Below are 18302 nucleotides of genomic sequence, written 5' to 3'. Positions count from 1 at the left end.
GAAACAAAATATAATTAATCCACACTGGGTAGCCTGAATGGTTTACATATAAATGTTCAGTTTGAAAGCCTGTTAATTCACCAGTTTCGGACACTGCATAGAAAGGAGTAAGAAAAGCCTCAGAGAGGAATTCACATGCAGCAGCTAACTAGGACTTCAGTCTTTTAAAATGTTGCCCTACATCTATCACCAGTTAGCCACCTTCTGATGTTTCCTGCTTTGAAGCTGTGTTTCTTACTGTTCAGACATGTAGATTAGTGAAATGTTTCACTAATACAGTGAAATATTTTCATTGTGGTAGAATGTGCCATGAAACTGCCAGGTTTTTGCTGTCAGGGGCGATTTTGGGTAAGACTCAGCAGGAATAATTATGATGTATTCAGGCTCTGCACTTAATGCAAGGGATTCTTATTGATTTACAAATTATATTTATACTTTAGCACTTCCTTTTCAATTGGCACCTTTTACTGCAGTGTTAAACCATGAAATTATCAAAAATAAATCAAACAATGGGCAGACAGGCCAATTCTGTCAGCACTTTATGGATACAAAATTTAATGGAGATGAATGATGACATGATTCAGTTTCAGATATCGCTACTACTGGAGAAAGAGAATGCTTTCAAATGTAATTGCTTGATAGTTAATAATTGACTTGGATTTAATAGCTTCATTTAAAAAGGCTTAGTACTTTTTTATTTTACTTTATCATGATTTGATTATGCTCACCTTTTATTCATTGCATTTTGCTGAGGTCAGACTAATGAGGGATTGATGAAGAGATGATATTTGGGAATTTCTTGTATCAAGAAAGCCAATAAGACATTTTTTGTTGCTCAAACTGAAGGTTGGAACTCATCTAGAAAATCTGATTGTGTTTGTAATAGCCTGCTACTGATAAATACAAATTTTGCATTATCTGCTGGAACCAAACTTTGAAATCTGAGCATAAGAGCAGAGGTGTTAATGGAGAGAGAAAATAATTGAGAGCTCACTTGAGATAGCTGATATTCTAGTAACTTAAACTAGCTAATGTCCCCGTCAGCTGGTCCATAAGTAATCCACAGAAGTAAAGTGGTCACATGATTCAATGGAATTAAAAATCTTACTTTCTTCATTCTACATTATTCCTCTGTTAGACTTACAACTGATTATATAACAACGTTGGATAGTGGAGTATGATTTAATACAACTGACTGACTGCTTGTACTGGCTGTCTGAGGCTGACTGGCTTGTAGTACTAGAGCTTCAGGTTTGTCTTCCACTCACGTGCCTCAGTATGAAATATTGGGTCAATGCTACTGTGGCTGAAGTTTGTTTGCTTTATAATGTGATCAAACTTTACAAACAAGATGGTTAAGAAATAACTTCATGGACACAACATAAGAAAAAGGGACATACAGAAGGCATTAAGAGAAGACAGAATAACGAAGTACTTACTAGCTATTGAAAGTTTTGGTGCAAGTGGAATTAAACTGTGGAAAGCAGAAGAGAAATGGCAGAATTATGTATTTTAAGGTAAGGAAATGGGGAGAATGTAGAAAGAAGGGAAGGGAAAAGATAAGTGTTTTGATAGGCTTTTTGACAGCTATTTTGTTTGTTCATGAAGAACATACAGACATCAATAATTCCTTTTGCCATACATTTTTCTTTAACTGTTGAGCTGTTATCTTCAGTTCTGCTTTCTGATCCTCTTCAGACAAAATAGCTTTACCAATCTCATACTGGCTCTCAGTTAAAAGTTTTTGTAGGTGGTTATAAGATCCTGTATTATCTATAGATAGAACTCAAAGTTGTTGAGAAATTGTTTTGATGAGTCATTATTCTCCAGTAATCCCAAATAATAAGATGTGAGTATTTCTGTTATACTTCACTTTAAAAATAAAACACCATAAGCCTGATGAAAGTAGGTACTGTAGGTCTCCCAGTATGTCTCTAGAGTACCATTGTCCCTATTTCACTCCTGCTTGTCATAGGCACATTCATATCCACATTTATTCCACTCTTTAGACACTGGGTCTGTGCATCACTTAATTCTTGCCATTTTTGATTTGCATTCTCTACAAGCACTTATATGTTCATATGAGCTTTCTTCCTCTCCTGTTTGAGAATTGCTATTATATCAGAGTTCAAATGTCCTCCAATTTTTCGTCATCCAGCCCAGATCAGTGGCAAGGTCTCTGATGTTTTCCTTCAATTCTGGATTCTGTGTCTTTGTTCCCTGAAATCCTTTTTTGTTTTTTTTCTAATATATCTGATATGAAAAAAGGGAGTATAGTTCATCTAGAAAATAAGGCAGCAGTGACTCTTCCTTACATTGGAGGATATTGGAAGAGGCTTGTAACATGACCTGTAGCATTTATGGATCATTTATGCACCATAATTTTTCCTTTTATCCCCCATTTTTGTTCCCTGGATTTCCAGTTGTTTATTTATGCACAGAGCACTTTGATAATTAAAGAGAAGCAAATGTAACCCATGAAGTGTGGGATATGCTCAGGAGATGTGAATGTATACATAGGTCTTCCATCTATAGGATTTCTTCAGGCACGATGTTTTCTGTTTGTCTATGGTTAGACTTCCACCAGAGAACCATTCAGTCTTTCTTTGAAGATGCTGGAAGTCTTTTGTTTTAGGCCATTTACATTTAACCCATTTTCCACAGAAGTGTGTGTAAGTAGGAATACTGTTGCATTTCTGCATTGTCTCTTCAAGGTTTTTTTTGCTTAAGCCTCTAGCAATTTGTCCTTGATTTAGGTTTTTCTTTTACTCCAAAAAATGAAGGTCTATTTCATACTTTCTTCTCATGAAGATTTATCAACAACCTGATGGCTGATAAACAAAAGTTTGTTAAGAACCTGTTGTGTCTTATAAATAATTTTCCCCATCCTGCTTTCATATGAAGTGTTTCTGTCTTTCATGTATTTTTCCACATTGTTATATATAGGGTCTCTCAGTATGTATCTCAAAATTAAGTTCTAGGAAGAGGGGAAAAAAATTACCTTCTGGTTTCAGTTTAATTCTTCTTGTATATCAAAAACTGTATTAACAGTCGTCCCCACCCTGCCACATCAAGAACATGTGCATGTTTCTTTCTTTATCACAAAACCCAGGTCATTCTGGATTTGTAACCTTCCAAGATATGTTTTCCCATTTTTCTGAACTTGTCACAGGCTTCTTATTCATTGTCAAAATGCAATTTGTTTGAATGACTGAAGCGAATCCATCCTTGTTCATACAATTATCAGGATCATCCTTGTGTGATCTGTGCATTGTGTTTGCCTTGACAATCACAGAAAAAAAAGAAACATACTCTGTGATTAATTCCAATACTGTGATATCTTATACAATTTTATTTTACATCCTTTCTTAGTAAATGGTTCTTTTCTGGTTGTTTTTTTGAAGTAGTTTCATATACTGTCCTTAATAGAATTTCATTCTGTTTCTGTTGGTTTTTAGAGATTTATTTAGTAGAGTAAGTAGGCTGTTTTAAGAAAGCATATCACAGAGTTTCTACATGTCTGTGCTAGGTTTTGAGTATACTTTTTAACTTCATAGCACTTGTATTTTATTATATACAGAGAATGCAGCTGAATTTCTGCTAGGTTTTCCTGACACAAAATAAAATTAATCTAATTTCTGTCATTTATCTATGGCCTTCTTCAAGTGGTGTTTCCCTTTCTAACTTTCTCTTTTTCTGCTGTTGTCAGTCATGAAATATGTGTAACACTCTTGCACTGGATCCTAAATAATGTCAGACTTTTAATAGTGGTAAGAAATTGACTGAACTTTATTACTGCATAGATGTTCAGAATTTTGCTATAAAAATTCATCTAAATATAATTTTCCTATTAAATTGCTATATGCTGTGTACCAAGTATACATCACCAAAGAAATAACATATTAACTATATATATTGTCTGTATATTTATGTGTTTCTGGAAATAGATTAATTTCCCGGGAGTAATATGAAATTCTGTGACAGTCTTTGTATAGGAAGTAGAAATACAGGCTTTACATGAGTGTATTTAGATTTTTGACTGTTTTCATAGCTCATGGTAAAAGATTTTATCAACTTTCCTTCAATTTCATGAAAATTATAGGAACTATAGTACAGAATTATTTTAGCTTACAAAAATACGAATCTAAATTATTTTAAACTCTTACTGATTCAGAAGATCTGGGATTACTATTTCATTAAAGCACCTCCATTAGAACTTTGTACATAAGGCAGCACTGAGCTCCTTGCACAAGCAGAAGTGACTGACGTGATCCATCCAAGGTAATTATTCTGTGTTTTACGAACATGACGCTCTTGTGAACTCAATGAACAAGAAAAGTAGCTAGTTGCTAGAATATGTTCCCTTCCTCAGATTTTTTTCTTAAAATAGCTTTATAAATAATGCAAAGCTAGCATTTTTTAAGGCACGCATTTTTTTAGTCAGAATTTTTTGATGAAGAGGTTACATCTATACCAGTAGTTTTGTGCTGGTGCAGCTCCCATAGGACAGCATAATGAAATTGAAAACATGTATTTCATGCCCTGGATTACAGTTTTTCTCTGAGTAAAGAGAACAAATGAAGTTGCATTTTTTTTTTCTTTTTCTTTTTCTTTTTTTTTTTTAATTGAGTTACTTTACTTTAGAGCGTTAAACCAAAGGATAATCTTCTTGCACAGGATCGAGGAGATGAGTTCACTTACACTGGGAGTGGAGGTAGAGATCTTTCTGGCAATAAAAGAATTGGAGAACATTCATTTGATCAGACATTAACACACATGAATAGGTAAGTTTTGAAGATAAAATTTAAAGGTATTCCAAAACAAAGAGTTGGCTTTTAGCACTTTAATTTAAAACTAACATTTTGCTGTATTTTTTCTCTTCTGTACATGCTGTGTTCATAAACAGCAGTGCCTGCTGCTTCTAAGAGGCGTTTCATCAAGCATTTTGTTTTGTAGCTTTAAACGAACACACACCTCAGTGAAATACATTGCTCTATGGTTGCTGCAGCTTAGAGTCATGCTTCTGGTTGAAATTGTTCTACAGTCACTCTCAGTGGACTCTTTAATTAAATTAGAAGTTTGTCAAACACTTGTACAGAAGTTTTCTAATTCTGGGTGGGTTTTTTTTTACGTTTCTTCTCTCATGGGTAAATCAGTTATAAATTTAGGGAGGAAGAAAGCATGTTCATTTTCCTATGATAAAAGAAATATTTTCTAGCCCTTTCTTCCATCATAATTTTCTATGAAAAGCAAGGAATTAGGGTGCTGCTTTATCAAAACAGGTCCTTGAAAGAGAACATGTGTCCAAGGGAAGAATTAGACATCTGCCTGAAGTGTTTTTCCATCTGCCAAAAGATGGCCTGAACAAAGAGTACTCCATCCTTTTCTGTTTCTAAGAGCATAATCTGTTATACAAGTGACCTCTGAACACCTGTGGAATGCTGAGACTCATTGAGAACTTTTGTTTGCCAGGTCTGCATTTAGATAATGTTCTGCTGCTCTCAGACAGGCTGGAGAGGGATTCTTTCAAGATGTCTAGAGGAGAAAGAGGAAAAGCCTGATTTGGCTGCTGAGAAAGGGAGGGGGAGGAGGCATGTGATGTCAAAATGAACAAAAACAAGGAGGAAAGAAAGATGGAAGCAGGTTTAAGCAAGAGCTTTACAAGTATATTTAGGGAATAGAACAAAGTTGTTTTGGGACACAGAATTAAAAGCTGTACCCTTTAGCGTCAGGATTTCTCTCCACTTAGCAAATGACAAAGCCACAGGCAAAACTTACTTAGCTGTGAAGGCATTAGTGCACATGGAGTAACAATGTGCTGCTCTCATTTACTCAGCTTTATACAAGTTCTCCAGCACTTTGATTCAGAAGATTATGATGATTCTATGTAGTTGAATCTGTATTGGTTTTGCTTGTCCAGATAGTTTTACAAGTTTTGTTTTCATATGGGAAATATTTTTAACATTGGCATAGTGTGCCTGTCTCTTACTGTTCTCTACAATGTGGGTTCTATACTTCTACCATGTCTGTTTATAGCCCATGTTATTTCTTCTGTTTTGAGATCCATCATTTGTGTTGTGGCTGATTTGGAAGGGTTTTCAATCCCTTCAAGTCAGGCTGTGGTAGTAGAAATACTGTTTCTTATGGCAGCTTGATCATACTGTCTTGCTCCAGGTTTCTAGAAGAGGGTCTTTATAGGTAAAGGAATAGTTTGTCCTTTAATGAGCTGCTATGATTCTGAGTCCTTCTCTGAGGTATTTTATGTATCATGTGAGAAAGGTATGGTACTTAGAGCTTTTTTGAATTATTGTTATGTACTTTTTTCTCTATATGTTTTTCATATTCATTACTTTTGTGTACACACTGGTAAAGCCTTGAAGTCTATTGATGAGAGGATAGCAGTATGGAAAGTTTGCCTTTTGTTATAATTTTAATTTCCTCAATGCTGTTTAGGAAGGGATTATTTTTAAGAATTAAGAATATTAAGCCTAAAAGGATTGGTTTGTTTTATCTAGCAATTTGACATGAGTTTTCATCTGGAACCTAGACAACATATTAAGTGTTGCCATCTTTTTTCCTTACCATGCATTTTAGTGTGGATCTCTTTTTTTCCAGGAATTCTGCTAAAAAAACATACTGAATGGTCTATGCTGCTTGATAAACCAAAATTAGGCAAGGGAAACATATGAGACTTCATTATGTTAACCCTCAAAACTCTGTTAGGTGAAGCAGTCTAGCTTATGAAGAATTTAAATGTCTTTCTAGGGCACTGGCCCTTAACTGTGATGCCCCACTGGATGACAAAAATGGAGCAGAGTCAAAGAATTGGAGAGCTGGTAAACCAGTTAGAGTAGTGCGCAGTTCAAAAGGACGACGGATCAGCAAATATGCCCCAGAGGAAGGCAACAGATATGATGGCATTTACAAGGTATTCTGATCTCTACAACATAAAATTTCCCTTAATCTGTTTTAGAAAGCCTCATATGTGTTAGTCTGCAAATTCTTCATTATTACTTGAAAGAAATAGTTTTTTCTTTTCTATGGCTTTTTAGCTTTAGTTTATTCTGCAAAGTGAACCAAAATGAAGTTATTCAGAGCAGTGATAATAGAACATAATCTGTAATAGGATATATAAGATTAAATACGTAAGTTGCTTTGCATGTGCTTATTGAGTTAAATTCATCCCTGAAATCAGATTATTTCATTATTTCTTCAGTTCTTCCAGCTGTATCCTAGCCTTTTGTTTGTTTAAAGACAAAACCAAGTTTTTCTTAGTTTCTGAAACAAAGGATTGTGCCTTTTAAGACCATTGTATTTATAAGAAGTACAAAAATTTCACAGCTGAGGGAAGAACTTCTGCATATAATAATAATAATAATATATAAATCAGTTTTGTCATTTCTTCTTGAACAATTAAAGTATGACAATGTGCATGTGTTTGACTTGTGATAAAATAATGGCAGTAATTTTGTATTGTTCTTTAGGTGGTGAAATACTGGCCAGAAATTGGAAAATGTGGATTTTTAGTTTGGCGCTATCTTCTGAGGAGAGATGATGTTGAGCCTGCACCTTGGACTTCAGAAGGAATGGAGCGGTCAAAGAAGCTGGGTCTAAGTGTACAGGTTGGCATCAAGACTCAGCTGGTTTTATCAGGGTAGTTGTTTTTATTCTTGGATCCATTAAACAGATTACAGAGGAGGAAATCAGTTAAATTAAAGCTCCCTTTTTTTCCTTGTACTTCACTGTGGCAGCTTTTGATACTAAAAACCACTACAGACTAAATGCAAATTGAAAGAATCCTGAGGATTCAGAGGAGGAACTGTGAATGAAGCTTTCTGCCCTATCAGTAAACTGGTTTGTCTGTATGGATTGGAAAATCAGAATTTGTGTCCAGTTTTGTGATTCTTAGGCTGGAACAATTTTTTCTACAGATGACTGGATTCTGTCTGAGAAACCAAAAAAACTGTGCATTCTTATGTATTTTTCTCCTCATGTGACTGGGTAGTTTGTATACATAGTGTATTTTAGGCACAAATATAGGCAGATCCATGGAAAATTTGGCATTGCAGAATCATGAAAGATGGAAAGATGGGAGGAAGTAATATTTATTCTTGGCAATGCAATGGTATATTTTAAAGCATACCATCATCCCCCTGATGTATATAGTTTGTAAACACACAGGTATGGATACACTGTTTAACACAGCTGACTGTGGATTAGGTTCTTCTACTTGACTGTGCTTTCTTAATGAGAGTTATTAATTTAAATGTTTATCATATGGGATTTTAAAATAATTTTGTAATTATTTTACTATGTAGTCACAGAGATCTAAAGTCTTTTAGAACTTACTCCTTTTGGTATTTGGTTATTCCTGAATGCCAGTGATTTTTGGTTTAAATCTGTATTTTTTAATTTTAGTATCCAGAAGGTTATTTGGAAGCCATGGCTAGTAAGGAGAAGAAAGATAAGGTTAAAAAGCAAACTGTGAAACAGGAGCCAACCAGCCAAAGTAATGGAAACCAGAAAAGGCCGATTGATGATGGTATTTCTTTTTCACTTTTTTAGCATTCGTTAGCAAAGTCTGTCGCATTACCATTTCTAAGCCATGAAATCTTTGTGGAAGTGTGAATTTGTTTGGATTAATAATGAAAATTGATAAACAAATGCTCTTTAATTAAGTAGTAATGCAGGGGTATTAGTCCTTTTTACTGCTCCTACTGCGTTTTTCACTTTTCAGCCCTTCAAAAAAATGAACGTTCTTCTGTGCTACTGTGTGCTGCAATCCAAAACAAAGGTGGACAGGATGAATTGGAGTAGGAATTTGCTTGATGCATTTCATGCATGTAATCCATATTAATCTATGTTTCCTTCTAGAAATAATTTTGTCTTTCCCTTCTATTACTAACACTGTTGTTACTGTGTCTGATGGTCACCATCTTAAGCAGGTACAGAGGAACCTACAAATACACCCAAAGCCATGAGAATGGGAGATGGAGGAAAAGGAGAAGCTTTCCAGCTCACCCAAGAGCAGCAATGGCTGATTAGAGAAGACTGTATGAACCAGAAGCTGTGGGATGAAGTACTTGCTTCTCTTAAGGAAGGACCAGTATGTTTGTTGCATGTGTAATATTTATTGTTTGTATTTTCTTTATATTATTTGGAGAAATCTTGAGACCCTCTTAAAACTTCATTTGTTTGTTCAACTTCTGCTAAATATAGACTGTCTTGCATTACTTTTATTTGTAAGACTTGTATTTCAAGAAAATAAGTCTTGGTTGTGCAATTTACTCTTGAGGGGTGGATTAATGGTTCCACAATAGAGACCTTTTCTTGCTCAAAACCCATCTCGAAGTTAAAAGTAAGTTTTTATTTATTTTCATTTTTCAGGAGAGCATGTTTTCTCTGATATAATAAACGTATTTTTATGCTGTGCTAATACCAGAAGTCAGACATGAAGAAACATGGTTTTAGTCACTACATTTTGTTTAGACAGAAAATAGTTTTATGACAGGTTCCCCAGAGACTTATGCCCCATCCCTCTAAGTGTTCAAGGCCAGGCTGGGTGGGGCACTGAGCAATCTGGTCTAGTGGAAGATTTCCTGCCCATGGCACAGGGATTGAAATAGGTGTTGTTTAAGGTCCCTTCCAACCCAAACCATTCTCTGATTATATAATTCTTCGATTTGTAGAAGAGCAGGGAAATTAAGCCATTAAAGACATGCTTCCTGATTACTCCTATAAAGCTGTGCTCAGAGATATGAAGGACTTAAGAACTTCTGAAAGTACATCATCTTTATGTAGTAAGTGGCATTTATGAGAACTGTAATAGAGTTTGTCTCTTTTATTCCTTTGCTCCACATTAGAATTTTCTGAAGAAACTGGAACAATCCTTTATGTGTGTCTGCTGCCAGGAGTTGGTTTACCAGCCAGTGACAACAGAGTGCCTCCACAACGTCTGTAAAGTAAGAATAAACTGCCTTGCTCTAGGCTATTGTCTTGTCTCTGAGACAGCAGTCACCAAAGCCATATGCATTTTAGAAAGACAATAATAATTGTATAACATTCTGAGCAAAAACAGGCAACAAGTTTCCATTCAATGTTTGCTGTGTAAACACCTTAATTTTGTAATAAAGAGTGGAAGTATGTTTCGTACAGTTCCTGACTGACATAATGAGTGAGGTTTACCATTGCTGTCATGCCTTTGTGGTCAGTGGGGGTGCACTAGGAATTGGTCAGGTCCACAGGTTAGATTTCGGCACAATATCAATGATTTAATTTTACACAGTTAAAAATAAAACCAGATTTTATAATTTTATAACTCTCTGTTAAGAGTTGTGAAAGAGTGATGGGTAAATACCCTAGAAAATTATTTGCGCTTATTCAGAGAAAGTTATGTTATCTTATTAATCTTGGCATTGTTCATGTTTGGCAGAAGAGCCACAGGTGTCAGTATATTACTCATGTGTCTCAAAATCTTGGTCAGTTGAAGATAATGTAAAGATCTTGGAATCAAATCGGGACTAGAGCTAATTTTGTAGCACTGGTGTGTACAGAATCATGCACTGAATTGTGCATATTTGAATGGTGCCTACCATACCTAATATTTCTGCCTGAGGCCCTAAAGGACTCAGACTGTTATCATCCTAGTAGAGTATTCAGTAATGCAAGGTTACTGTTCAAGAAGATACCACTCCAGTAAAAATCAGGACAATAAAAATTATGTGTGGCCTGCACACATGGAACAATTATAGCTCTTTGAAAAACATGAGAAATATTGTGAAGTTAGTATTTAAAATTGTGGAATTTGGAAAACCATTAAGAAAGAAAGAAGAGGAAGCTGAATGGCAACAAACTCAGAAAGCACAGTGTTTGAATACCAGTGCATATATTTAAGAACACAATATAGCATCCAGTTAAAGTTGTAAGGAATAGTTGGACGGTAAGCTGCTGCTGCTCTTTGGACACAGATCTGCCCTAAAAAATTTAGGATTCTCAACAGTCTGCAGTAAGGTAGTAAGGATGACCCCACAGACACTAACTAACATGTTAAAGATTGTATACTTCATGTATCTGTAAGGCTAAACTGAATGTTTTCTGATGAGGCAGATGGAGATTGCTATGCAAACAGTATTCACCTTCCTCTTGATATGAAGGTCTGGAAAAGTAGAGCAATCTGTGAAACAATAAGGAAGCTGAGGATTGGTTGTGACTTACAGGAAGGCCTCAGTGGAAATGAAGGGAAGACCTCAGTAGTGATTTAATTCCTCAAGCACAGTGTTTTGCATCCCAGCACAGAGAAGAGCTCTTTTGCTAGGAGATTTTAGTCATGGGCACAATCAGGCGCCAGAGGGCTTGGCGAAGACTTCCTATTTTCTGGTAGCACAGCAGACTGTGCCTTTGGTTTACAGTGATTCCTTATTTTTTGGTGGTTAAGCTGTGGGTCTAAAAGGAAGTTGTTGCAATTTACTTCTCTGTCTTTGTATGTCCTAGAGCTGTTTACAGCGCTCCTTCAGAGCCGAAGTGTTCACCTGCCCCGCCTGCCGCTTTGACCTGGGGAAGGGCTACACCATGGCTCCCAACAAGATCCTGCAGACACTACTGGACCAGTTCTTTCCGGGTTACAGTAAAGGACGATGATGTGCTCAGACCCTTCTGTACTTCTCCCAGTGACTTTATAGACAGTAGAGGGGAATAAACATGGGAAATTCAGCAGTGGACCAGCCAGCTTGATGGGACTCTATATATTGTCACATTTTGAAGCAGCTAGCCCTCTTCCCCTCATAGCCCTTTCTTGGTGTTGTGAGAACTCTATTTCTCAGCTGACTTTTAACATCAAGGGTAGTTTTGGCCAGTTAACAAATAATTTTTAAACGAGAAGGAAGGGAAGGGAAGGAAAAGAAAAAAAAGAAAAAAAAAAAAAGAAAAAAAAAAATAAAGAAAAAAAAATAAGGAAAGAAAAAGAAAAGCCTCAGCTCTTACTGGCCTAGCTGATGCTTAATTTATGATTTGTTTTTTTGTAACTACCTCAGGACAGAGGAAAGTAAATTGTGTCAAACAATTAAACAATGTTGGGGATGAAAAAATTTATTGATGTTTTAGCTATATAGCTACACACTGCCTCCTGAATATTAGTTGTGCCTGGTCCATGTGGTTTGATTTACAAAAAAAACCCAATAACAAAACCCAAACCAAAAGAAAAACCAGGAAAAAGAAACAGATTTAGCACTTAAGCCATTTGGATTAAATAGCAAATTCTGTGGTGTGCATAATCCCTTTTTTGTCTTTTTCTTCTATTATGCTGTATTTTTTTGCAAGAACGGGCTGATTTTTAGTCTATTTTTGTGAGCTTCATTGTGCTTTTCTTGTATCTTATGCAAGTTGACTACTAATGACTAATCAGAACAATATGAATGCATTGTTGCTGCATTAGTGTAAAGTGATCTGTGTTTTTTGCACTTAAAGAGGGTATTCAAGACACTCTAGTTGTGTAAAAAATAGTTCATATAAAAAAAGCCACTTCTGTATTAGTTAAACTGTATGCATTTAGTAGGTCTTGTATCAGTGGCAATACATCTACACAGCATTAAAGGCAGTGCTAGCTTGGAGAAGGTTCAAATCGCGTCATATTGTGATCTGAAATTTTATATACAATATATTCCCCCCCCCAAAATATACCTTATTAAATATTTTATGATTGAGAAGATTTGCTAGTTTTGTTTTTACTGTTATCCACTTAATTAAATCATAAGATTTTTACAGAATTTATTTTTCAGATTACTAAATGCCTTCCTTAGGTGGCCTTATTTTTCAGGTGTGAGGCTTTATATTCCTTCACTCATTTCTCAATGAAAAGAACACTTAATTTTCAAAAAGGCTGAACAAGTCCAAACCAAGATCCAGTGGTGATGTTGATACCCATGGACCCTCTCACAGCCTGTAGCAGTGCTCTGTCCATGTCCCAGAGCGGTTGGGAGCCCTGCCTGTCGTGGCACAGGGTTGTTGGCACAGCTGGGAGCTGTGGGTCTCCTGCATGGTGGTTGGTCAGGTGAGTGAGTCAAAGTCCTTCTGTAGGCACTGAGGTGGCATTGACAGCCTGTGGCCTACAGTGCTGCAGGTAGCTGAGTATTTTCTGGAGTGAATAATGTGATTGACTTTTGCATCTGTGCGGTAAGCTCATAAGACTTGTGGCTTTCAACCTTCTAGTTGAGGACTGTAAAATACTTTAATGCTTTGTTTTCCATTGGATAGATTTTACCAATTAATTCACAAGATAAATTTTGTCAGTTGGAGGTCAACAGTAGGAAGTTACCTGCTTTATACAAAAACATGTAGACCAATTTTTAATGTTTTTTTAGTGACACAATCAAGTTTGTTAAACTGCTTTTAACAAACATTAAAGTAGCGTGTTAAGACTGGGGAATTAAAGTGGCAGCAAAGACTGTCCTTTCCTCACATTATAAGTCTGCAGTGGCTTTTCATAATTTTTTACATCCTTAGTTTACATCAATAGCTACTGAAAGACACCCTTTTCGTACTGAATTCTAAAGTAAAAAATTTTTTTCTGATTTTTTTCACTACATATGAAGGTGATTTCAGATGTAGGTACAGCTTTTCACAGAAAAGCTGGTATCAGGCCTGACTTTCCTTTAATAAAAGCCATTCCCGTCTGCTATCATCTGCAGTCTCTTTGTGTAAAGCTCCCCCACTGAAGCCATAAGGTAGGTAATGAAAAAGTTGCAGTCCCAAAACTTTTAACTGTAAAAGACACAAAATTTACAGTATTTAAAATATTGCTGTGAACACCAGCCTCATTTGTGTCAGATTTCCTAGGCGGAGTGTTCATGTAGGTCTTCAAGAAGAGGCTGAGCAGTGGGTGGTTGTAAGGTGCAAAACTATGATCCTTTTCTGTGGTCTTGGTGTTTGTCAAGCACCTGTTTCCTAATTCACCAAAGCTGTGCTTCATGTGACTGCATAATTTTGTCCCTTCAGGGGTGCTCATGTACATCAAACAGACAGCTTTGCATGGACTGGGGAGGTTCCTCTCAAATGTGCTTGGAGCACAGAGGTCTGACTGTGTAACTAGTAGGAGGATTGGTTTTATGTAAATTTGATCTGGAACATGATGGAAAAGGCTCCAGTTTAAGATCTGAGCTCTGGCTACTGCGTGATTTAATGTGACATTGCGTGTTACAGGAGGGCTGTTGGTGTTCTTGGAGGGCCATAGCTTAAGCTGTGAATCAGTTTTTACACAAGCTGTAGATAAAGTAGAGCAAAATGTGTGCTCTGTATAAAAAAGTTCCAGAGACAGACTTGAGAAACTGGAAAGAGAACACTTTTTTACCCAAGATTTAAGTAATACTAAGCAGTTTACAGTGGTCTTTTATGCCTTCTCCAGAATAAGAGAGGATTAGATGGAACTTCTAAGAAAAAAAATGATGTGATATAGACCAAGATTATGTTTGTTACTGCTTGGTAAAATGTATCATTCTGGCTTACTAAAAAAAATCAGAGATTTATTTGAATATTAATTTCTGACAGTGTTTTCCTTTGTGTGAGTTTATTGCTGTTGTGGCAATTGTCACAAATCAGAACTTAAGCTCCATAATTTCATACTGCTCTGTTGGAAAAATCCAGCTGAAAAGTTTAAATCCAAAATATGACAGCATTTAAAATTCTCACCAATTTTATTAGAGTACTAATACTGACAGGTAAAAATATCAGTATGTAATACTAGCAATGCTAGTTAGTGGTAATAGGTGAAGTAAATTTTAAAATCCACTTCATCATTTTTTTTACAAAATATAAACAATTACTCCTGCAGTTAATATTTATTAGTATTGCCTTACATATTGGCATATTTTCTACTTTTTTAACTGTATCTTCTATGCCACTTTGCAAATTGAGTGTTAATTGTTAAAACTTTAACACAGAACAGACAAAATGATGAATCAAGGCAACTTCCAACATCAACTGCTGTGGAACAATCACATTTTGTTTACACCTGACGTACTGATTGTATTTACATTTTAACTGAGCAGTGGTTCAATGAACAAACATGGTGATTATTCAAAATATACACAATATAAATATCCCCAGAAAATCAGGAAAGGGCCATTCTGATGGAGTCAAAAATGCAGGCAGCTGGAAGTAGTCTTAGGAAGATGCTCTCTTCTGCTCAGAAAATGGAGATTCATAGGCTTCCATTGGTGGGCAGGTACAAACCAGATGTTGATCACCATATATGTCATCAATGCGAGCAATTGTGGGCCAAAACTTGCTGTCAGGCTTCACAAATGGCTAAGAGAGATAAACAAACCCAACCATTTTAATTTTTCCACCAAATAAAGCTAAAAAATTTTAATGGACATTAGGAGCTTGAAGAATTACAAAGTGCTCTGAAAGTGAATTTTTTTAGGTGAAGTCATCCTTCAAATCTATTTGCAGTCCTTGAAAGTTAACAAGCATGTATAATAGAAGTGACAGTTAAAAGATTAGATTTAAAAAAATATATAATCATGTCCTCTAACACATGCTTGCAAAGAAGAAGCTTTATGAGATTAAAGAAAACTTTCTTATCCTTTGAACAACTGGCTTTCAGATAGGAATGAAGGAAAAGCAGGGGACACTGCTGTGCTGCTCAGTATAATTACAATACTTAAAGGCAAGCAGAATGGTGGTGTAGCTGAATTCTTACTATTTGAAACAGTACATATCATTAAAATACTTGGAATTAAGTTTCAGAGCAGAAAGGTTGGTTACATGTACATTTAGCTTCTATGACTATGAAAGCAATTAAGTCTGATATCACAGTCCAGCTCCAGTCTGACCTTTATTTGCAGCAGGTCCACACTGGTGTTGCTTTCCCCATGCTCACCTTATGCAAGCTCTTCTGAGCAAAGCATGTCCCATTCAAAGCACATGGGACCCTGTTTTGAGAGCCCTTGGTGCAGTATATCAGAACTGAATAGGCTGTTTCCAACGGGAATGAATATTCAGTGTTGAGGTGTTAGGATTGAGAAATCCAAGTCTGCACCTATGTTTAAAGACTTTTTTTTTTTTAAGGTCTTTCCTTGTCTTTAAAAATTAAATGAAACTGTGGTAGAGCTCACACACATAAAAACTGGGCAACAATAAAATGGCTCTGAGGTTTTCATTCTTACCACATTACTTCATCTCCAACTGACTAAGAAACTAGCGAGCACAAAGCATATTTATGTATTACCACACCACCAAGTTCCCATTATGTACTCACCAGTGGGAATGCTGCCACTTCTCTGGAGTAGGGACGATCCCACTTGGAAGAAGTGACACAGTTCAGAGTATGTGGTGACATCTACAAGAAACAAGACATGTTGAGAACAAGAAATTACTGAATTCAGTTGAACATATCAGTGCGAAGCCTTATTCAAATTCATATTACAACATATAAATAATTACTGTCCAGAGAACACTGTTTATCTGGGGGGAAAAAAAGCAGATTTAAACCAGGAAGCAAGTCAGTATTTGGATTTTTTTTCAGTTTGCCTAAAGATGCTATCCAATACTTGAATATGCTTTTGGCTTTTCACTAAACTTAAAAGTCCGCACAGCACTGAAAGAGTTGAACAGAACTTGAGCTGATATCAGTTCTGTGCTGCATTGCTAAAATAATTAATTCAGTCTAACTATTAATGTTACGGTCATTCCACTTTCTCTCTTAAATCAGTGAAATAAGCATCTCTCCTCCATTACTTTGAAATGGCCTTGAAATAGAAATTAAGTGCTTGTGAAAGTAACTGTCTCTGCTCTGTCAGCAAAGGCCTGACTTCTCACTTGAAAAAGTCAAAATTCAAATTATGAAAAAGTCGAAGTTTTCTCAAGAAAGTCTTGTGTTCAACACTGTGCCCCATTACTTTTGAAAGACTAGGAAGTGGGATTCTGCAATCTCAAGGGTTAGGCTGATGCTGGTACCTTGCTCTACATGCCATTTTACCTTTAGTGGGTTAATTTGGGGGTCCATCCTGCCCTCCTCTATTTCAGCAATTTCCTGCCGAATACTGATCATTGCATCACAAAATCTGTCCAGCTCTGCTTTGTCTTCAGACTCTGTAGGTTCAATCATAAGTGTCCCTGCCACTGGCCAGGACATGGTTGGAGCATGAAAACCTGGTGACAATAGCAGAAATCAGTCACTGACAATAGGGTAGGAGATAATACATGCATTAGCAATCAGCAGATTCACAAATTTGGTCCTTTCTCTACAAAAATCTGTACAGGATTGAACTCACTGGTAGTGTTGGCACTGTACTTCAGAGGTAGATAAGACTTTTCGTTTTTAGCACTGTTGTATTATTTACAACAGAGCTACACACTGATTTAATGTAACAGTTTATTTAAAAGGAACTTTAATATACTTACCTAACTCACCTCTATACCTACTGAAAAGTCTGTTTAAAGTGGTGCACAATATTTAAGGCTCTCTTAGAATAGGAAGGGTGGGGTTTTTTAGTATCACAATTAGCCTTTGGATTATTTCACTGAAGAAGTATTACTGGTTGGGGTTTTAACAACTTTCATGAAAATTCATTAGAAGCACAGTTTTATAGGATCAAATAGTTTAATGGGTCCTCTTGCATGGCAGCCAAGAAGCATCCACAATCAGATCCTTAAGAGCATGTGTACAAAACATTGTTTGGTTTTTGGTGTTTTGTGTGTTTGCTTGTTTTGGGGTTTTTGTATGTTTGTTTGTTTGAGGTTTTTTGTTTTGTTTCATTTTTTCCTGTTTTGTTTTGCTTTGTTGGAATCTTATTAAGGTTTTGGCTCCAACACACCTGCTCCAAACAGTTGAGACTTGTAATCAGTAATTTGATGGGGCAGTTTACAGAACTGTGAAGTAGCAGCAGAGGCTACAGAGGACCTACAACTCAGTAAATATAAATATCTCTCCAAGCCCTTAAAGAACATGAGGAAACCTGAAATAATTGTGACAGATTCAGATCCATAAGCACAGAACTAGAAGGTTAGTGTCTCCCTCTAGAAGAGATTAAGAAAATTTTCACTTGCTCTGCTATTTTACAGAATAGACATTTGACTTACCATAATCCTGAAGCCTTTTAGCAAGATCTACAGCTTCAATGTTTGCTGTTTTCTTGAAAGGTCTTGTATCCAAAATGAACTCATGGGCTACGTAACCTGTAAGTGAAAAGGTGAACACTAGTAATAGGAGAACAGTGCAACTTACCAAGCTGTCTATTCCCATTGGTTTTGTGGAGAACATGGCAAAAAGACAAACTCAAAAATATCCACTTGGGCAAAACCTCAAA

At 36.2% G+C, this 18302-nt stretch overlaps 2 protein-coding genes across 6 annotated transcripts in view; one reads left to right on the top strand and one right to left on the bottom strand.

Moving 5' to 3' along the window:
- UHRF2 (ubiquitin like with PHD and ring finger domains 2) overlaps positions 1–12703 on the top strand; it is a 78778-nt gene extending 66075 nt beyond the window's left edge. For 2 of the 5 annotated variants that reach the window (XM_058827582.1, XM_058827578.1), the window contains 7 exons: positions 4645–4784; positions 6766–6928; positions 7485–7622; positions 8419–8542; positions 8943–9106; positions 9864–9962; positions 11491–12703. In XM_058827582.1, coding sequence (XP_058683565.1) covers positions 4645–4784; positions 6766–6928; positions 7485–7622; positions 8419–8542; positions 8943–9106; positions 9864–9962; positions 11491–11637 — 975 coding nt within the window. In that variant the 3' untranslated portion in view covers positions 11638–12703. The remainder of the gene's footprint in view (positions 1–4644; positions 4785–6765; positions 6929–7484; positions 7623–8418; positions 8543–8942; positions 9107–9863; positions 9963–11490) is intronic. The other 3 variants (XM_058827581.1, XM_058827580.1, XM_058827579.1) reach the window with 3 other exon arrangements.
- A 1962-nt stretch (positions 12704–14665) lies between these two features.
- The window catches only part of GLDC (glycine decarboxylase), a 39687-nt gene continuing 36050 nt past the window's right edge, over positions 14666–18302 (bottom strand). Inside the window, exons 22-25 of the mRNA XM_058827583.1 lie at positions 18076–18171; positions 16973–17145; positions 16253–16333; positions 14666–15297 (exon numbers count right to left, since the gene is read on the bottom strand). Of these exons, the coding sequence (XP_058683566.1) occupies positions 15154–15297; positions 16253–16333; positions 16973–17145; positions 18076–18171 (494 nt within the window). The 3' untranslated portion in view covers positions 14666–15153. The remainder of the gene's footprint in view (positions 15298–16252; positions 16334–16972; positions 17146–18075; positions 18172–18302) is intronic.

Source organism: Poecile atricapillus, chromosome Z, assembly GCF_030490865.1.
Source record: "Poecile atricapillus isolate bPoeAtr1 chromosome Z, bPoeAtr1.hap1, whole genome shotgun sequence".
NCBI classification, from domain to species: domain Eukaryota; kingdom Metazoa; phylum Chordata; class Aves; order Passeriformes; family Paridae; genus Poecile; species Poecile atricapillus.
This window is presented reverse-complemented; position numbering and strand designations above follow the sequence as displayed.